Source organism: Bos mutus, chromosome 20, assembly GCF_027580195.1.
Source record: "Bos mutus isolate GX-2022 chromosome 20, NWIPB_WYAK_1.1, whole genome shotgun sequence".
Lineage (NCBI taxonomy): Eukaryota > Metazoa > Chordata > Mammalia > Artiodactyla > Bovidae > Bos > Bos mutus.
In genome coordinates this window covers 38,257,655-38,276,164 of record NC_091636.1, presented here as the reverse complement: position 1 = coordinate 38,276,164, position 18,510 = coordinate 38,257,655, and the positions used below count along the sequence as shown (strand labels likewise).

Below are 18,510 nucleotides of genomic sequence, written 5' to 3'. Positions count from 1 at the left end.
GGAAGAAATAGAAAATCTTAACAGATTTTCCCATCACAACATGGAAATCAAAACTGTAATCAGCAATCTTCCAGAAAAAAAAAAACCCAGGTCCAGATGGCTTCACAGTTGAATTCTACCAAAAATTTAGAGAAGAGCTAATATCTATCCTACTCAAACTCTTCCAGAAAACTGCAGAGGAAGGTAAACTTCCAAACTCATTCTATGAGGCCACCATCACCCTAATACCAAAACCAGACAAAGACGCCACACAAAAAAGCAAACTACAGGCCAATAGATGAACATAGATGCAAAAATCCTTAACAAAATTCTAGCAAACAGAATCCAACAACATATTAAAAAGATCATACATCATGACCAAGTGGGCTTTATCCCAGGGTTGCAAGGATTCTTTAATATCCATAAATCAATCAATGTGATACACCACATTAACAAATTGAAAGATAAAAATTATATGATCATCTCAATAGATGCAGAGAAAGCCTTTGACAAAATTCAACATGCATTTGTGATAAAAACCCTCCAGAAAGCAGGAATAGATGGAATGTACCTCAACATAATAAAAGCCATATATGATAAACCCATGGCAAGCATTATCCTGAATGGTGAAAAATTGAAAGCATTTCCCCTAAAATCAGGAACAAGACAAGGGTGCCCACTCTCACCACTACTATTCAACACAGTTTTGGAAGTTTTAGCCACAGCAATCAGAGCAGAAAAAGAAATAAAAGGAATCTAGACTGGAAAATAAGAAGTAAAACTCTCACTGTTTGCAGATGGCATGATCCTCTACATAGAGAACCCTGAAGACTCCACCAAAAAATTTCTAGAGCTAATCAATGAATGTAGTAAAGTTTCAGGATATAAATTTAACACTCAGAAATCCCTTTCATTCCTATACACTAACAATGAGAAAACAGAAAGAGAAATTAAGGAAACAATTCCATTCACCATTGCAACAAAAAGCATAAAATACTTCGGAATAACTATACCTAAAGAAACAAAGACCTATATATAAACTGATAAACTATAAAACACTGATGAAAGAAATCAAAGATGATACAAATAGATGGAGAAATATACCATGTTCATGGATCAGAAGAATGAATATAGTGAAAATGAGTATACTACCCAAAGCAATCTATAGATTCAATGCAATCCCTATCAAGCTACCAATGGTATTTTTCAGAGAACTAGAACAAATAATTTCACAGTTTGTATGGAAATACAAAAAACCTCGAATAGCCAAAGCAATCTTGAGAAAGAAGAATGGAACTGGAGGAATCAACCTGCCTGACTTCAGACTATACTACAGAGCTACAGTCATCAAGACAGTATGGTACTGGCACAAAGACAGAAATATAGATCAATGGAACAAAATAGAAAGCCCAGAAATAAATCCACACACCTATGGACACCTTATCTTTGACAAAGGAGGCAAGAATATACAATAGAGAAAAGACAATCTCTTTAACAAGTGGTGCTGGGTAAACTGGTCAACCACTTGTAAAAGAATGAAACTAGAACACTTTCTAACACCATACACAAAAATAAACTCAAAATGGATTAAAGATCTAAACGTAAGACCAGAAACTATAAAACTCCTAGAGGAAAACATAGGCAGAACACCCTCTGACATAAATCACAGAAGGATCCTCTAATGACCCACCTCCCAGAGTAATGGAAATCAAAGCAAAAATAAACAAATGGTACATAATTAAACTTAAAAGCTTTTGTACAACAAAGGAAACTATAAGCAAGGTGAAAAGACAGCCTTCAGAATGGGAGAAAATAATAGCAAACAAAGCAACTGACAAAGAATTAATCTCAAAAATATACAAGCAGCTCCTGCAGCTCAATTCCAGAAAAATAAATGACCCAATCAAAAAATGGGCCAAAGAACTAAATAGACATTTCTCCAAAGAAGACATACAGATGGCTAACAAACACATGAAAAGATGCTCAACATCACTCATTATCAGAGAAATGCAAATCAAAACCACAATGAGGTACCATTTCATGCCAGTCAGAATGGCTGCTATCAAAAAGTCTACAAACAATAAATGCTGGAGAACGTGCGGATAAAAGGGAACACTATTACACTGTTGGTGGGAATGCAAACTAGTACAGCCACTATGCAGAACAGTGTGGAGATTCCTTAAAAAACTGGAAGTAGAACTGCCATATGACCCAGCAAACCCACTGCTGAGCATACACAGCCAGGAAACCAGAAATGAAAGAGACACGTGTACTCCAATGTTCATTTCAGCACTAATATTTACAATAGCCAGGACATGGAAGCAACCTAGATGTCTATCAGCAGGAGAATGGATAAGAAAGGTGTGGTACATACACACAATGGAATATTACTCAGCAATTAAAAAGAATGTATTTGAATCAGTTCTAAAGAGGTGAATGAAACTGGAGCCTACTATACAGAGTGAAGTAAGCCAGAAAGAAAAACACCAATACCGTATATTAACACATATATATGGAGTTTAGAAAGATGGTAACTATGACCCTATATGTGAGACAGCAAAAAAGACACAGATGTAAAGTACAGTCTTTTGGACTCTGTGGGAGAAGGCGAGGGTGGGATGATTTGAGAGAATAGCATTGAAACATGTATATTATCATATGTGAAATAGATCGCCAGTCCAGGTTTGATGCATGAGACAGGGTGCTCAGGGCCGGTGCACTGGGATGACCCTGAGGGAGGGGATGGGAAGGGAGGTGGGAGGGGGGTTCAGGATGGGGAACACATGTACACCTATGGATGATTCATGTGAATGTATGGCAAAAACCACTACAATATTGTAAAGTGATTAATCTCCAATTAAAATAAATAAATTAATTTTTTTTAAATGAAGTGAATTACAGATTCTTGACCATAGGCTACATTTCCACTGTATCTGCATGAGGCTGTTCTCTGGTCTTTCTTGATGAGGACCTGGGGAACACTGGTCAGTGCAAATATCCTTTGAAGACTGTTGTTTCTCCAGGTGGCCAGCACAATCTTGGGGTTTGCTAATTTCTGTCCCCAAACTCTAAATTGAACCCTCTTTGGAGTCTGTGATCATGTCTGCACTAGCCGCATATCTCATCTTTCCATGATGCTACATGAATGGGGCGTTTTTATATGTGTCCAGCCAGATACCACATGGAGAATTCTCAAGGAAGGATTATTAATGTTTCATCACTCACACTGTCTGGCCCGGGGTCTCTCCTTCCCAAATCACTAGACATGTATAGCTCTACACACTCCACTTTGTATGCATTTTATCCAAGACCCTGTGTGTATACTTGCCCATTAGCAGATAACTCAGCATAATTCATTACCCTTTCAGGTAAATCCCCACCTATGGCAGAAGCTGCTCCTGTAGTAGTGCCAGCAGAAGAGACTGAGGAAGTGGAAGTGAAAAACGAACTGAAGCTCAGAATAAAGGAAGAGCATCTTGCTGCCCTGCAATTTGAAGGTAGCAATTAGAAAGAACTAAGATGATATTTTGAGTAGAAAATAGACCAGTAGGCAAGCAGCCCTTGGCTGATTTTGTGTCTATGAGGCACAAGCAAACTGACTGAAAGGCATAACACTCATTTGGCTGTTTTCATGCAACCATATGAAAACTAGATCTGACTACTGTATGATTGTCTGCTGGGATCTCAAAAAGGGAATTTGGGAAGAGGTTAGGAGAGCATCAGTTCAGTTCAGTTCAGTCGCTCAGTCGTGTCTGACTCTTTGCGACCCCATGAATCGCAGCACGCCAGGCCTCCCTGTCCATCACCAACTCCCAGAGTTCACTCAAACTCATGTCCATTGAGTCGGTGATGCCATCCAGCCATCTCATCCTCTGTCATCCCCTTCTCCTCCTGCCCCCAATCCCTCCCAGCATCAGGGTCTTTTCCAATGAGTCAACTGTTTGCATGAGGTGGCCAAAGTATTGGAGTTTCAGCTTCAGCATCAGTCCTTCCAATGAACACCCAGGACTGATCTCCTTTAGGATGGACTTGTTGGATGTCCTTGCAGTCCAAGGGACTCTGAAGAGTCTTCTCCAACACCAAAGTTCAAAAGCATCAATTCTTCGGTGCTTAGCTTTCTTCACAGTCCAACACTTACATCCATACATGACCACTGGAAAAACCATAGCCTTGACTAGACGGACTTTGTTGGCAAAGTAATATCTCTGCTTTTGAATATGCTATCTAGGTTGGTCATAACTTTCCTTCCAAGGAGTAAGCATCTTTTAATTTCATGGCTGCAATCAGCAGTAATTAAAATCTCAAAGTCAAAAAAGAGAAGCAATGTTTTAAAGTTGGTGTGATCTTATAGGCTGAAAGAAGGCTTAAGGTTATGCTTCTATAATATAATAAGAATAATTTAGGCATTTCATTAGGCAAGTAAACCCTGACTAAAGGTTAACCAGTCCTGAAAGGGAGCTCTTGGGAGTAGACCCCATGGAAGAGTTAGTGACGTATCAATAACATTCAAGGGCCTCCTCTATGGAGAGCGACAATTTTATACAACATAAACTCCTCCTGGCTCTTCCAAGTGTCCTATAATACAATTCAAAACAGAATTTGAAAAGATCAAGAAATTGAACCAAAGTATCCTCATTGGAAAGAAGCCATGGTCAATATACTAGATGTCAAAACTGTAAAAATGCAGTGTTGGATACGCTGGGACCCATTAACTACTCAATGACGATTAGCTACTAAAGATACTTTCCATCCCTTGATTCTCTCCTTTTCTCCCCTCTCTTCATCATCCTACCACCTGCTTTATTATTTTCAAGAGTAAAATCTGAAGGATGTTGAACACAGGAAGTCAAGACACATGCTTGTCACATTGCCTGTTCCCACATCTGCTTTCAGTGGCTAAGTATATGTCATCCTTCAGTTCATTGCGTACGTGGTTCCTAGTGTGGCTGAATTCACATATTTACATAATAAAGGTTTTCTGAGTTTCTACTGTATGCCAGTCCTACAGTAGGTGAAAAAATATACACATATATACACAAACACAAAGCATCAAAAGAAAAAAAATAGGAACAGAACTGCAAATGATCACTTACAATATGTTGTGATATTGGAGCTCGGTGGACAGGACAAAGGGCACAAGCAGGAAGTCAAGAAAGACTTCCATGCGGTTGAATTCATGCTTGAGCTGAACAAGAAGAATGTGAGAAATGTGTGCAGGGGACAATGGGGGCACAGATTGGAGAGGGGAACTATGCGACCCACCGATGGGGAGTAGCTGTGGAGTCTGAGGCACATTCTGGATCTGGGAGGTGGAGGGTCACATAGGCGCTGCCCAGAAAGTTCCGTTTCCCTTATGGCAACTGGGAGCTAGTAAAGAATTCTGGGCAGAAAGTGCTCAGAAGCATGTGTGCAGGTGAGACAGGTCACTCTGGGATTGGTGGATTTGGATTTGAGGTGGGGAAGGGAACTTAGAGAAAGCAGGGTGGAGGTGGTTGCCATAGTGGAGGCGAGATATAAATCAGTGTCAAAACGTGGCAATAGAAAAAGCAAAGAAGAAAGACTGGACAGATATTTTAGAGGGAAATCACAGACCTCACCGTGTGCCGAGAATATCAATAGGCCCTGGGACCACGGGCTTCACCCTCCTCTCACCTCTGCTGAAGAATATGGTGTCGTCTCCCCAAGGTTCTAAGAAGAGAGATCAAGAGACGTAGTTAGCCTCCCCCTTTTTAAAATTCAGAAATTATCTATTTCTGTTTTCCCATTCCAATTTATCAAATGCTATATGACAAAGTGCAATTATATGTAAAATTGAATTACAATTTTGGTTTAAGTAAACTGTCAAATGACTCTACCACATGCTGTTTTGTTTCCAAGGTGGATAGGTTATTAATTATCCATCTTGGTATATCAAAGATGTGCCAAAATTTCCACAAACTAAAGCATAATTGGTTCAAAATTGAATTTGGTTTATCAGAAAGTTCATGCCATATAATACATTAAAAACATCTTTATTTCTCTTTTTTAAATAGAGATAGCTACACAGTTCCGACTTGAACTGATAAAGGTAAAAGCATTGGCTTTCCTGGAAGAGTTAGTAATAAAGGCGGTTGATGTATATAGACTCATGGAAAAGTGGCTCGGTGAGAGGTACTTGAATGAAATGGCCAGGTAAAGAACTGCATGACATTTTAAGTATTTTGAGTATTTACTTTGCTAATGCCTGAAGACCAAAATTGACCAAAAAATGTTAAGATGTTTACAAATGTGAATTGCATTTATAAATAGAATTTTGACCTTTTAGGAAATCACCTATACACTTGTGTTGCTTCTTAACCACAGTTAAGTCATGTATTAAAGGGCACTACTGCACATTATTTATGATAGTTTGGTTTTCCCACTGCTCCATGAGGACCTTAGTGTACAAGGTAAGCATATAAGCAATTTAAAATTATTCTTTAGACATGATATAATGTTTCATATCTTTCTAATGCCAGGCTTCTTATTAGTCAGGGCCAGTGAGCAGGAGATGGAGAAGGCATTTACAGGAATGCTTTCCCTGTTAGGCTGATTGCCTTGTGACAGCCAATTTACTTTTCTGTTAGATTCTAAAGACTTTCTAGATCCTCATTTCTAGTGAGGAACAGAACTGTAGTCTAGAGCAGAAACAGACCTGTGACCGATCATTGTTCTTTATGGGGAGGTACAGGTCCTTAGAGAACATCTCATCCTCTTAATTCTCCCCTGAAAGGTGTAAGAAAGCAGCTCAGCAGAGAGAAATGCCCTCAACAGTCAGGAGACCAAGAGATGGGAACTCTCTCCTTGTCCACAAATTACAGCACGCCTAATCACCTCCTACCCCACAAGCCTCATCTGTAAAAGAAAACACTCCAACCAGGCTCTTCTAGAGGTTTCTGCTAGATTCTGGGCCATACTACAGTTTGCAATAAACATTTACTGATAAGTTGGAAGTCACGGCATACATAGAATACAAACGGCAAGTGTTCTTAGAAGCAACATGGGCCAGCTAGAAGATGGTTGTTATGGTTTGTTTTCTCCAGTGCTTGCCTCATTGTGAAAGTTCTGTTGTAAAATCCTCAGCTTCATTGTTTGTATCTAAGTAGCTCTCTCTCTCACATACACACACACACGCACAGACATACCCCTCAGCCTGGTCACCTCATTGCCATCATGCTTAACTCATAGAACAGTGGTGTACAGTCCTGATCTCTGCCTGCCACTTACAAATGAAAGCATACCTTCTTCATTCTTAGGGTTCACAGCGCCCATCCTTGTGGCACATTTACTAAGTGTAAATTCTTATTTTTATCTGACATGCCTATTTCTCAGATGGATTCTGTGTGTATGTCTCTCTCTGATACCTGAATATGGCCACAAGAAATGAAAACCTAGTACTGTTCAGCTATGCTCTTGGTTTTGGTTCTTGCAAAAATCCTCAAGTGGCAAGAAAAAATGAATAGGGAGACCTATCAGATCTCTTTCAACTTCAAATCCCACTTTTCATTCTCCTGGCATTTCTCCTTACCCTACCCTCCTTTTGAGGGTACTCTTCATAACTTTCCACTAGATGGCGCACTTATTTTGATACCCTGGTTCTGGCTGGGTCTCTGCATGCACTTGGCGTCCCTCCTAACCCAGTGCCCCTTCTCTGCCCCACCCACAAACACCATCAAGCAGAAAGTACCTAGATGATACCTACTATATGGGCACTCACAAATACCTCACAAATACAGTGTACTGGAATTAAATTCAAGATTGTCTTTTGAAAGAAAATGACTAATATGATTTGTTGTTGTTGTTGTTGGGGGGGAGGTTTATTTTGGTGTTCCTGAGTTATATAAATGGAGAAGGAAATGGCAACCCACTCCATTGTTCTTGCCTGGAGAATCCCAGGGACAGGGGAGCCTGGTGGGCTGCCGTCTATGGGGTCACACAGAGTCAGACACGACTGAAGTGACACAGTAGCAGCAGCAGAGTTATATAAAAGCAGATTAAATATGCACTTTTCTGCCATGTTCAATCTTTATTGCAAGATGTAAGATTCTTTCTGTATTACAGTGATATTTTAGTTATTGTATAAAACTTCTCTGGCCTTTAAAGTAGCCTTTCAGTTCAGTTCAGTCGCTCAGTCATGTTCGACTCTTTGCGACCCCGTGAATCCTTTAGTTAGACCCATAACTATAATCCCTGCTGCTTCTGCTGCTGCTGCTGTCACTTCAGTCGTGTCTGACTCTGTGCAATGGCAGCCCACTAGGCTCCCCTGTCCCTGGGATTCTCCAGGCAAGGACACTGGCGTGGGTTGCCATTTCCTTCTCCAATGCATGAAAGTGAAAGTGAAAGTGAAGTCACTCAGTCGTGTCGGACTCTTAGCGACCCCATGGACTGCAGCCTACCAGGCTCCTTCATCCATGGGATTTTCCAGGCAAGAGTACTGGAGTGGGGTGCCATTGCCTTCTCCGAACTATAATCCCTGCTGCTGCTAAGTCGCTTCAGTCGTGTCCGACTCTGTGCGACCCCATAGACGGTAGCCCACCAGGCTCCGGCATCCCTGGGATTCTCCAGGCAAGAACACTGGAGTGGGTTGCCATTTCCTTCTCCAATGCATGAAAGTGAAAAGTGAAAGTGAAGTCGCTCAGTCCTGTCTGACTCTTAGCGACCCCATGGACTGCAGCCTACCAGCCTCCTCCATCCGTGGGATTTTCCAGGCAAGAGTACAGGAGTGGGGTGCCATTGCCTTCTCCTAACTATAATCCCTAGGAAAACCTAAATCCATGCTCTATGTGATTTCACATTAATAACCATAAGGTATGGAGTTATGTGTTTTGGGCTCCCTTGCAAAGATGAGGAAATTGGAGAGCTTAAATCACTAACTCAAGGACCCAGGGCTGGAGAAGGTGTACAATGAGAGCTCAGCTTCCAGGGTTCTTTCCACCGCACCACAGTCGCTCCAAACTGTGACTGCTTATACCATGTGATTTAGCTGGGAATTACTATTCACCAGGTTTCCCAGGTGACTCAGTGGTAAAGAATCCGCCTGCAATGCAGGAGATGTGGGTTCAGTGCCTAGGTCAGAAAGATTCCCTGGAGAAGGTAGTGGCAACCCATGTCAGTATTCTTGCATGGAGAATCCCATGGACAGAGGAACCTGGTGGGCTACAGTTCATTGTGTCACAAAAGAGTCAGACACAACTAAACAATACCAACAACGTTATTCTCCATAAACATAGGAAAGCAATTTCAACGGGCTATCTTGTCAGAGTCCATTCTGTCAAATGGGTCTTAGGTAACATCAAACTCCTTGATATAAAGTTGGAGAAAAGCCACTTTTCTTGAAATCCATTATCAACTTTAATTCACTTTACACACAACTTGTCCTCATTCCAAATAAATGTGTTATACTAATAGTCATATTTTACAGGATTTTCTGTCATATAACCTTATTCTGGTCCATATTTAGAATGAAATATATCTCTTGACATAATCTTGCCTAATACTAGTAAAATCATTTTAATGGAATCTCTTTTTGTTCAGTTTTGTATAAAATGTGGGACTATTAGCCCTGTAATGAGCATATATTTTACTTCTAATCTATATTTATTTATTTTTACCCTGCCTTTGTACAAATGGACTTGAGGATAAATTATAATTTTTAAACATGCAGACTGAATTTTCTAACATAGCTATATTTTCTAATGTGTTAACTCTTTGTGTATGTCTAAGAAGAAAACACTATTAATCTGATAGTATTTTCAGTGAGGATAAACCTATTCATGTTTCCATTTTTAGTGTGGAAAAACTAACTGGGGTAGCTCGCTATCACATTGAAACATCAACCAAAATTCAGAATGAACTTTATTTAGACCAAGAAGACTTCTTCATTAATGGCGATATCAAAGTCTTTCCAGATCCACCTCCTCCGGTACGCCCTCCACCTGTGGAAAAGGAGGAAAACGGCACCCTGACCATCGAGCAGCTGGACAACCTCCGGGATCAGTTCTTAGATATAGCGCCCAAAGGTAGGAAAAGTGATTATTGTGAAAAGAGGACAAAAAAAAAAAAAAGTTTGAGGTTAACCAGGAAGGCAATCACCTGTCCACAAGTAAAACAGCCTTCTGTGGTCATGTGGTGCTGAAACGAGCCCTTGCTTCATTCTAGTTTATCTAGTATTTGCTTCATACAACATAGATCTGAATTAAACAGAGCAAAACAGTGTCTAACACTTCGGCGGTATGGCGACTCTCATCCCTGATAATTCTCCTCTCCTGCTCTCCCTGCCCCTGGCTAGCCATTTGGCAAACTTGAGCATTACTTCATCTGGTAGTTGAGAAGCAGCCTTCATGCATCCTTCAAGTTTAAGTTTCATTGGGAATTTACTGGGATTATGAGCTATGTTTCTATGTTCCCCAACTAGTCTAGGGAGGGAGACCAGGGAGTAGAGAACTTCCCATTTATGTATGCCTTTTCCTGCAATGTTTTGTAGACCAAGAGCAGAACCTTTGTGAACACATACTTGCTTAATCAATTGATTAATTAATCTGTTCACATGTAAGTGGACACATTATTTTCTGCACACAAATTCTTGATTTCCTTCACCTTTTATTATTATGACTCTAGCACCTACACAGGCTTTTTTTTTAAGTTTTGGATGTTTCTACTTATAGATATTCAGCAGTGAGTGCCATCAACTGACAGCACACATAATTCAGACAGAACATGGAGGATCATCATCTCCGTTTTATGGGTCAGGATACTGAGTGGCAGAGCAGTTGAGAACTTGCCTATGGTCACATATCCCTCAGGACACTTCAGGTTCAAAGGTCTTGTCCCTTCTCACTGAACCAAGTTGCCTCACATAAAGAGACTTGTCTTCCAAAATCTCCTACTTACTAGAAAATCATTTGCTTTTCCTAAGAATAGTCAGCTGACCTTTGTCCATTACTAACACAGTTTCACTTTCATAATGGTTGTACTTCACTTTTTTTTTTTAAGTTCAGTATTTCCAGAAAACCACATTAGATCTCATTAGTCAAGAGAGTATTGCTTTACTTTAAGCCTAAAGACTTCCTTGCTAAGCCCAGTGGGTGAAATAGATGTACCCACTGTATCCCTGAGTAGTCCCCTACCCTGGGAAGTGTCACCTCATCTAATCAGCTTGAGTGGGTCTACACCTCCAGGATATAAAGGCACAGCAACTCAGGTTGGCAGCATTTGAGTAGGGAGCAGAAGGCCCCAAAGTATGGCCATCAGCAGCTACAGAAAAAAAAAAACAAACTCAATTATATAGAGCCAGCACATGAAATTCCTTCAGTCCTTCAGTCAGGCAGATTCCAGCCTCTTTGCCATTGTGTGGGCTTACAAGGTCTTTTTATTACATAGTTCCTTCTTCAAAGTTTCTTTTGCTTTTTATTTTATCCAGACTATTATTTATATATAAAATAAGACAGAGCTATAAAAATTCAAATATGAAATATAATTTGCTTTAATTCTAAATGAGGGTGACTGGAAGCAGGTCAAAATTTAAAGTTTTGGGGGACATTTGAGTAGGTGGAAAATTATCAACCACTCATAGTCCCTTTCAGAAGAGACTTTACATTCATCACAATAGCCGTAAAACATTCTTGGCTCCAACCTCAAAATCAAGAGTTTGCATTTCAACTAAAAGTTTAAAAATAAATTACAGGGACTTCCCTAGTGGTCCAGTGGCTAAGACTCTGCACTTTCACTACAGGGGGCGCTGGTTCAATCCCTGGTCCACTCCTGCCGCAAGGAGTGGCCAAAAAGTAAAAAAATAAATAAATTACAAATATCAGTTATAACTTGACATGTGTATGTCTTAGATTAACACTAGAAACTGGACCAAAAGATATCAACTGATACACTGTCTATTTTCAGAGTATGGTAGGGTACAACAGTTCTCAAAGTATGGTAGGAAGAGGAAGGGAGGGAGAAGAAAGAAAGGGAGGTAGAGGAAGAAGGAGATAGTTATATATGATATATGAAAGTGAAGTCGCTCAGTCGTGTCCGTCTCTTTGCGAGCCCATGGACTGTAGTCTACCAGGCTTCTCTGTCCAAGGGATTTTCCAGGCAAGAGTACTGGAGTGGGTTACCATTTCCTTCATTATATATATATATATATATATATATATATATATATATATATATATGTATGTATGTATAAAAGTAGATGTAAAAGGAAAACCACTTGCCCTAGGGACTTAGAGCATGATTTGAAAAGGCATCCAAAGAAGAAGAAAATATAAACTTCTATTTAGATTCTTTCCAAAACAAAATCTGAACTTGATCAAAACAAAACAAAAAACAAAGTGCTCAAGAATGCAAACAAGGGAGAATCAGTGTGCAAAGAGGTTGGTCAGGGAAACTGCAGAAAAACAGCTTGGAGGGAGGAACTGAAAGAAGTAAAGAGTGACTAGATGGCAAGGACACAGAGGATATTTAAAGTTGGGGGAACAGTCACCAGAAACCATGGAGCTATGAGGCTTGAGTACAGATGCTCATGGAAAGGTCAGGGACTTCTCTGCTTCTCCTTCCCCAGTTGTGTGAACTGCAGGAAAACAGATACAGAGACCAACTCTTTCTGTGGAACCACCTCCACCACCTGTGCTGGAGAATTGTCCAGATTTAAGAACAACAGTTATAATTGACACAGAATTGAAAAAGCTATATAATACCATGGGATTTGGAGATCTCGATGGTTCAAAATGAGTTACGGTCTATAAGCAAAAAGTTTAAACCCTTTCTTTGTTATTAGCTCAGTTATACTATTTGAAAAAATATATGTTGCATATGGCACTTTTTCAGTTCATGTGAAACAGCAGATTTGGGTGGTCTACCAACAGAAATAATATTCATTGTTGTCATTTTGCTCATGTATAAAAGGTAAGACAAAATAATAATCATTCTATTTCCTGTATCCCAGAGTCACAGAATTAGAGGTTCTCTGATGACATCTTAGAAGTTAATTACCACTCGCCCTTTCTCCCAGTTCCTTTGACACCTAAAACATCCTCTGACTTAAGTCTTTCTTCTTCATTAATTGTTATTAATGATTATTAATAGACATACATCGATCTGTTTTTTACATGAAGTTTTTGTGGTATTCCTTTCAAGAATTAGAAAATCTTTTAGGATGACACTTACCCTAAAAATCTATAATTTCAAAAGACCCTCTTAATTGAAGTGATAACCATTTTGAAAATATAGAGCAACTGGCTGAAAGTAGTAACTTTCCAAATGTGGGCTCCTACAAAACTTCCTGCTTCAACTTGAAAATTGCTGTTATATCTAAGCCAAGAAATGTGAGCATTTTCTTATACTATTTCACATAGTCCAATGCAACCTATGATATCTAAGATGCAAGCATCAAGCTCACTGAAATATATTAAAATATGATGAATAGATGAATCTTTTCTAGGAAAAAAACATACATATTTGCACGTAACAATCATCATGTTACTAGGCCCGTCGTAAGAGTATTTTAGCAAATTTACAAGGGCTATCAATGTCATTAAGTTACACTTTGTTACATTTAATTATGCTACATAAATAAAATTATTGAGTGAAATGGATAATCTTTCATTAAAACAAGTGACTGAATAAATACTTGTGAACAACTAGTATCAAAATATTAATAGAAAGAACTAAAGCTTAAAGAGTTTTTGCTGAGTACTGGTTATCCACATGAAAATTAAGTCATTAAGATAGTGCTTACTGAAAATAACAGAAAATTAAAAGTGTGTAATATACTGTCATGCTTTTATTCAGCCCTGCTTTCCTCATCAAATTAGGCACGTGTCATATTTCTAAATCTCCTTTGATAAAGGCAGTAATTAGACATAAAATACCATTTGTTGATTGTCACAAATATGCCAGAAAAAAAAGATCTTATATGTGATAATCATACAAAATTATGCAAAATGTAATTAAAGGACTTATCATGCTAACATTTTTATTACCACCCAACAAAGATCCAACAAAGATCTATACTTAAAATTTTAAGAGCAGCTTAAGTCAGTAAGACAGCCTGAATCTTCAGGACCTTCTTTCTACTGCCTGTCCCAGGGATCATTCCCATGAGCATACTCCCAGCACGGAATGGATTTTGTGGATATTTTCTGAATTATGACAGAAGTCAATATTGGAATGGCGTCGAGCCCTGTGTGTCAGCCCCTACTCAAGCATCTTCACGTTAATTCACTTCTTACCCATGGCTGGATGAGGAAGAAGACCCATCCGTGGGTAAGAAGAGTCAGACAGCTCTTTCCAACTCCACCTCATGTCAAATGACTGTAATATGATCTTGAGCAAATTATTTAACCTCTTTTTGTCACACTTTCCTCATCTGAAAAATGGGGTATTTCACTGTTATGACCATTAAAGTAATTAATGCTCATAAAGTGCTTTAAAAGTGTCTGGCACACTGGATGTGCAATTCAGGTGTGATATAAGCCATTATCACTTAATAATATAATTACAGTAATGTTATATTCTTATGTAATATATAACATTATGCAATATGGATACAAACTCTGCGTATTATTACGCAGAATGTGAGCTCGGTATCCTGAAGGTGCACATGCCCTAAGAGGTACCTTCAGAGATTTCCTGGTGGTTCACCGGGTAAAGAATACATATGCAATGCAAGAGACGCAGGAGACACAGGTTCAATTCCCCAGATCCCCTGGAGAAGGGTATGGCAACCCACTCCAGATTTCTTGCCTGGAGAATCTCATGGACAGAGGAGCCTGGCAGGCTACAGTCCATTGGGTCACAGAATCAGACACGACTAAGTGACAGAACACATAGGAACACAGTGTTATCTTAGAACGATTCCAGAAAAAAAAGAAAGAAATGAAAATTCACAACACCAGGTGGAACTGAACCCTGAGGTATGCAGCTCCCTGGGGACTGTAAGCCTCCAAACCAAAAACATTCAGCTATGTACCGAGTGAGCTCTGGGTAGTTACATCCTGTCCAAACATCAAGTGCTAAGCATATCAGAAAGAGAGTCTTTCTCCAATGCAAGCAATTTGGAGTCTGTTGAAGCTAGAACACTTTAGCAATGTTCCAGTGTCCCCACTTAAGCCATAAGGACTCCTTTTCTTTGTAAGCTCATCAGTACTTGATGTAATATCTTATAGAGATTTGGTTCATAGTTATTTTGATTTCTGCTCAGAGGCTATCCAGAGAAACACTATTCAGCAAATTCTGTACCCTCAACTCCTTCTTCAAGAGAGGCAGTGCTTAGTTTTTCAAGGCCTGCAACTTTGTTTTAAAAAATGACAAGTGTCCCTCTCAACGCCCTCTTGGAGACCCTGGGAGTCAATGACTGGTCTCAGAGACGGGGCACAAATTCAGGAAGTCTAGGCTGTAGTGGCCGAGCTCCATCACCCAGCTCCGTGGTTTTTACAAGAATCCAAGGAGGAAGTAGTTGTTTCTCCTGTGTGGGTCAGCAAAGGATGTAGTCCATGGGAAACTTCTGGCAGAAGCTTCCAGGAAGAGAAGCAGGGGCAGAGTTTTCTAGGCACAGGAGAAAATGGAATCAACACTGAGATTTTGAAGTTGCATGACCTATTTAGGGAATGGGCAACAGACAAGCCAGGAAATGAGGGCCACAAAGAGCTTGTGGTCAGGCTGTGAAATCTTAAGATTGTGTGATCAGTCACTCAGGCGTGTCCGGCTCTTTGCAACCACATGGGCCATAGCCCGCCAGGGATTTCCCAGGCAAGAATACTGGAGTGGGTTGCCATTTTATCCTCCATGGGATCTTCCCAACCCTCAGTTCCTGCACTGGCAGGCAAATTTTTACCAGTGCAACACCTGGGAAGCCCACGTGAAGCCTCAGGCTGCCCCCAAAGGCCACAATGGAGAGAATTATCAAAAACATTTAGAGCCAAAGGATGTGGAGATTGGATTGGAGGGAGGATGACTGTATCTGAGAGCAGCAGACACTACTGTCTCCCTAGAAAGCCTCAGCTAACCTAGAAGCAAGAGTAAGGGCACCTGGTGATTCCCTGAAAGGAGAAACTAGACAGTTGTGTGGGTTTTCCCAGGCTTAGTGTCTGAGAAAATTCTAGAACTATGACACCATACTTTGCAGAGAAATAAGCTCCCTATTTTGATCTGAAAAGTAAATTAGTCTGACATTTACTCAAATCAAGAAATACAGAAAAATTTCTTAGAAAAGTGGAGAAGGAAATGGCTACCCACTCCAGTATTCTTTCCTGAAGAATTCCACGGACAGAGGAGCCTAGTGGGCTACAGTCCATGGGGTCGCAAAGAGTCAGAGACAACTGAGCGACCAACACTTTCACGCTTCTTAGAAAAGGTAAAAGAAAGGATTGATGTTATTAACAGGAATATCTAAGCAGGTGGCAAGTCCTAGAGATTAGGGCAAGAAGGAGTGCGGCACTCAGCCTGGAAACTCCTTCCACTCGCTCGAGTCACATCACAGAAATGCAGTAGTAAATCTAGAAGCCTTTGGACCTGGTAGAATAGTCTGTGGGCACAGTTCCAGGTGTCTCTTCAGGGGGAATGTAGTCTCATGAAGCCGGAGAATTACATGTGGCCAGTGATAAAGTGTGTGCTCAGAATTCAAGATAGCATTTCTGGAAAATCTGGCCAGAAAGCTAATGATATGAAAACTAGCTAAATTAGTAGTGAAAGTTAGTCTTTTCATTCAACAGCCAGAGTCTGCTTTTTTTCACGCAGCTGTTCATGTATTCACCAACTCTCTCGTGTGTAGAGCAGGCAGCCAGCATGGCGCTAAGGGTCTAGTGTGGGAAGCTTGAAAGTTACCCAACCTGCACGAAAGATAGTGGAGGCAGTGGGTCCCGGCTATAAGGAGACTAGGTTTAAATGAAAACAGGAAAATTTAGGATCTAAAAATAAATACATAAATAAGGATTTGTTTTAACAACAACAATTGCAAAAGGATTGGTTAAAAGGCAAAATATAAATTAGAGGCCAATAAAGTAGGAGACAGAAGCAGACTGACAAAGGTTTTCAATTTAAAGATGTTAAGAGACATGAGATTCAAAAGATCAATTAGGAAAGGAGATTTATTTTCTTGAACATCTCCCTAGTGCTTAGCAGTCATCTGGCACGTGACAAAGCACAGAAGAAGGGTGGTTCTGTCTGTTGAGGAGGGAAAGCCTGGGACCCTAAAGCCTTAACCTGAAGCAAACACTGAGTGTGTGTGTCAACATGAGTCATTTTAGTATCAAGTCACACAAGCACATGTTCCAAGTTTCATTGTGCTGTGAAATAGGACAATGTAATCTCATGACCAGGAGTTTCACAGAAGTTGTAGGAGGAGAGAGAGATGTTGGTCCAGGCTCTCTGCCTTTAGGAAGAAATGTATTTTAGGAGTTTTGTGTGATTTTAATTATTTTGTCCTTCTGTCCAGATAAATACATATTCTTCTCTCTGGCAGATAAATGAGTGTCAGAAATTAGACCTTAAGGGAAAAGAAAAAGATGAGGCACAACTCCTTTGCAAAATAATCTAGGAAGGATGCCCTCCCCCCCTTTTTTATAGATCTAAATGTAAAATCTAAACTGTATAACTTCTTTTAGTATCAGTAAATTTTTAAAATTTATTTTTAATTGGAGGATAATAGCTTTACAGTGTTGTGTTGGTTTCTGCTGTACAATAAGGTGAGTCAGCTGTAAGTATACACATATCCCCTCCCTCTTGAGCCTCCCTTCCACACCTACCCTCCCTTCACTCAACCCACCTCTAGGTCATCACAGAGCACTGAACTGAGCTCCCTGCGCTATACAACAGCTTCCCACTAGGACCCCCTATTTGTAGCAGCCAACCAATGCCAAAGAAAGTAGAGCTGAGGCGGGAGGGGAGAGGTGTCCAAAGCAAACCCTGCAGAGGCAAGGCCCTACGTGTCCTGTGATTCTTGTGTTTTCACCCAGAGAACGCAGTAACAGCAAAAGACCATGCCCCTCTCCTGCCTGGAGAAACAGGTTCTAGGGAGAAGGAGACCATAGCACCCTTCGCCCACAGGAAAAACCTGTAATATGTAGTGTGTAACAGTGGGGGGCTAGGTAAGACCACCTGCTAGCTAACCCCAACTCCACCATGGATGGCCATTGTGACACTGGACAAATTAATTACCCTCTCTGTGCCTTAGGTTTTTTAATCCACAAACTGGCTATCAGTACTAGTAACTGACCCACTTTCTTACCTATATAAAATAGGGACACTGGGTGATGAAAAGTAAATGATACAAAGCACTTGGAGCACTACTCAAAATGCCTGGTAAGTGGTAAGCCCTCCCTAGGATTGTTCTAGAAATAATAAGTTCGGAGAGGGGGACAGTAATTAAAATTGCCCGTAGGCATCAGAAATTACTTAAAATAACAACATGGAGTTATTTTAAAGGCAGGGATCCTCCAGACGATGTGAGTGGATTCACCAAGAAGCAGAAAAGGCCTCAGAAGCTTGACCATTACCTCCCAAAGAAGAACAATCAATTTT

The 18,510-nt window shown here is 40.2% G+C and overlaps 1 protein-coding gene across 5 annotated transcripts in view; it reads left to right on the top strand.

Annotated features, from left to right (window-relative positions):
• Window positions 1–18,510, top strand: part of LOC102284917 (sperm flagellar protein 2) — a 207,936-nt gene that overhangs the window by 152,278 nt on the left and 37,148 nt on the right. For 4 of the 5 annotated variants that reach the window (XM_070357654.1, XM_070357652.1, XM_070357653.1 and 1 more), the window contains 3 exons: window positions 3,348–3,476; window positions 6,012–6,150; window positions 9,787–10,016. In XM_070357654.1, the coding sequence (XP_070213755.1) occupies window positions 3,348–3,476; window positions 6,012–6,150; window positions 9,787–10,016 (498 nt within the window). Of the gene's footprint in view, window positions 1–3,347; window positions 3,477–6,011; window positions 6,151–9,786; window positions 10,017–14,079; window positions 14,250–18,510 lie in introns of those variants that run through there. The other variant, XM_070357656.1, reaches the window with a different exon arrangement.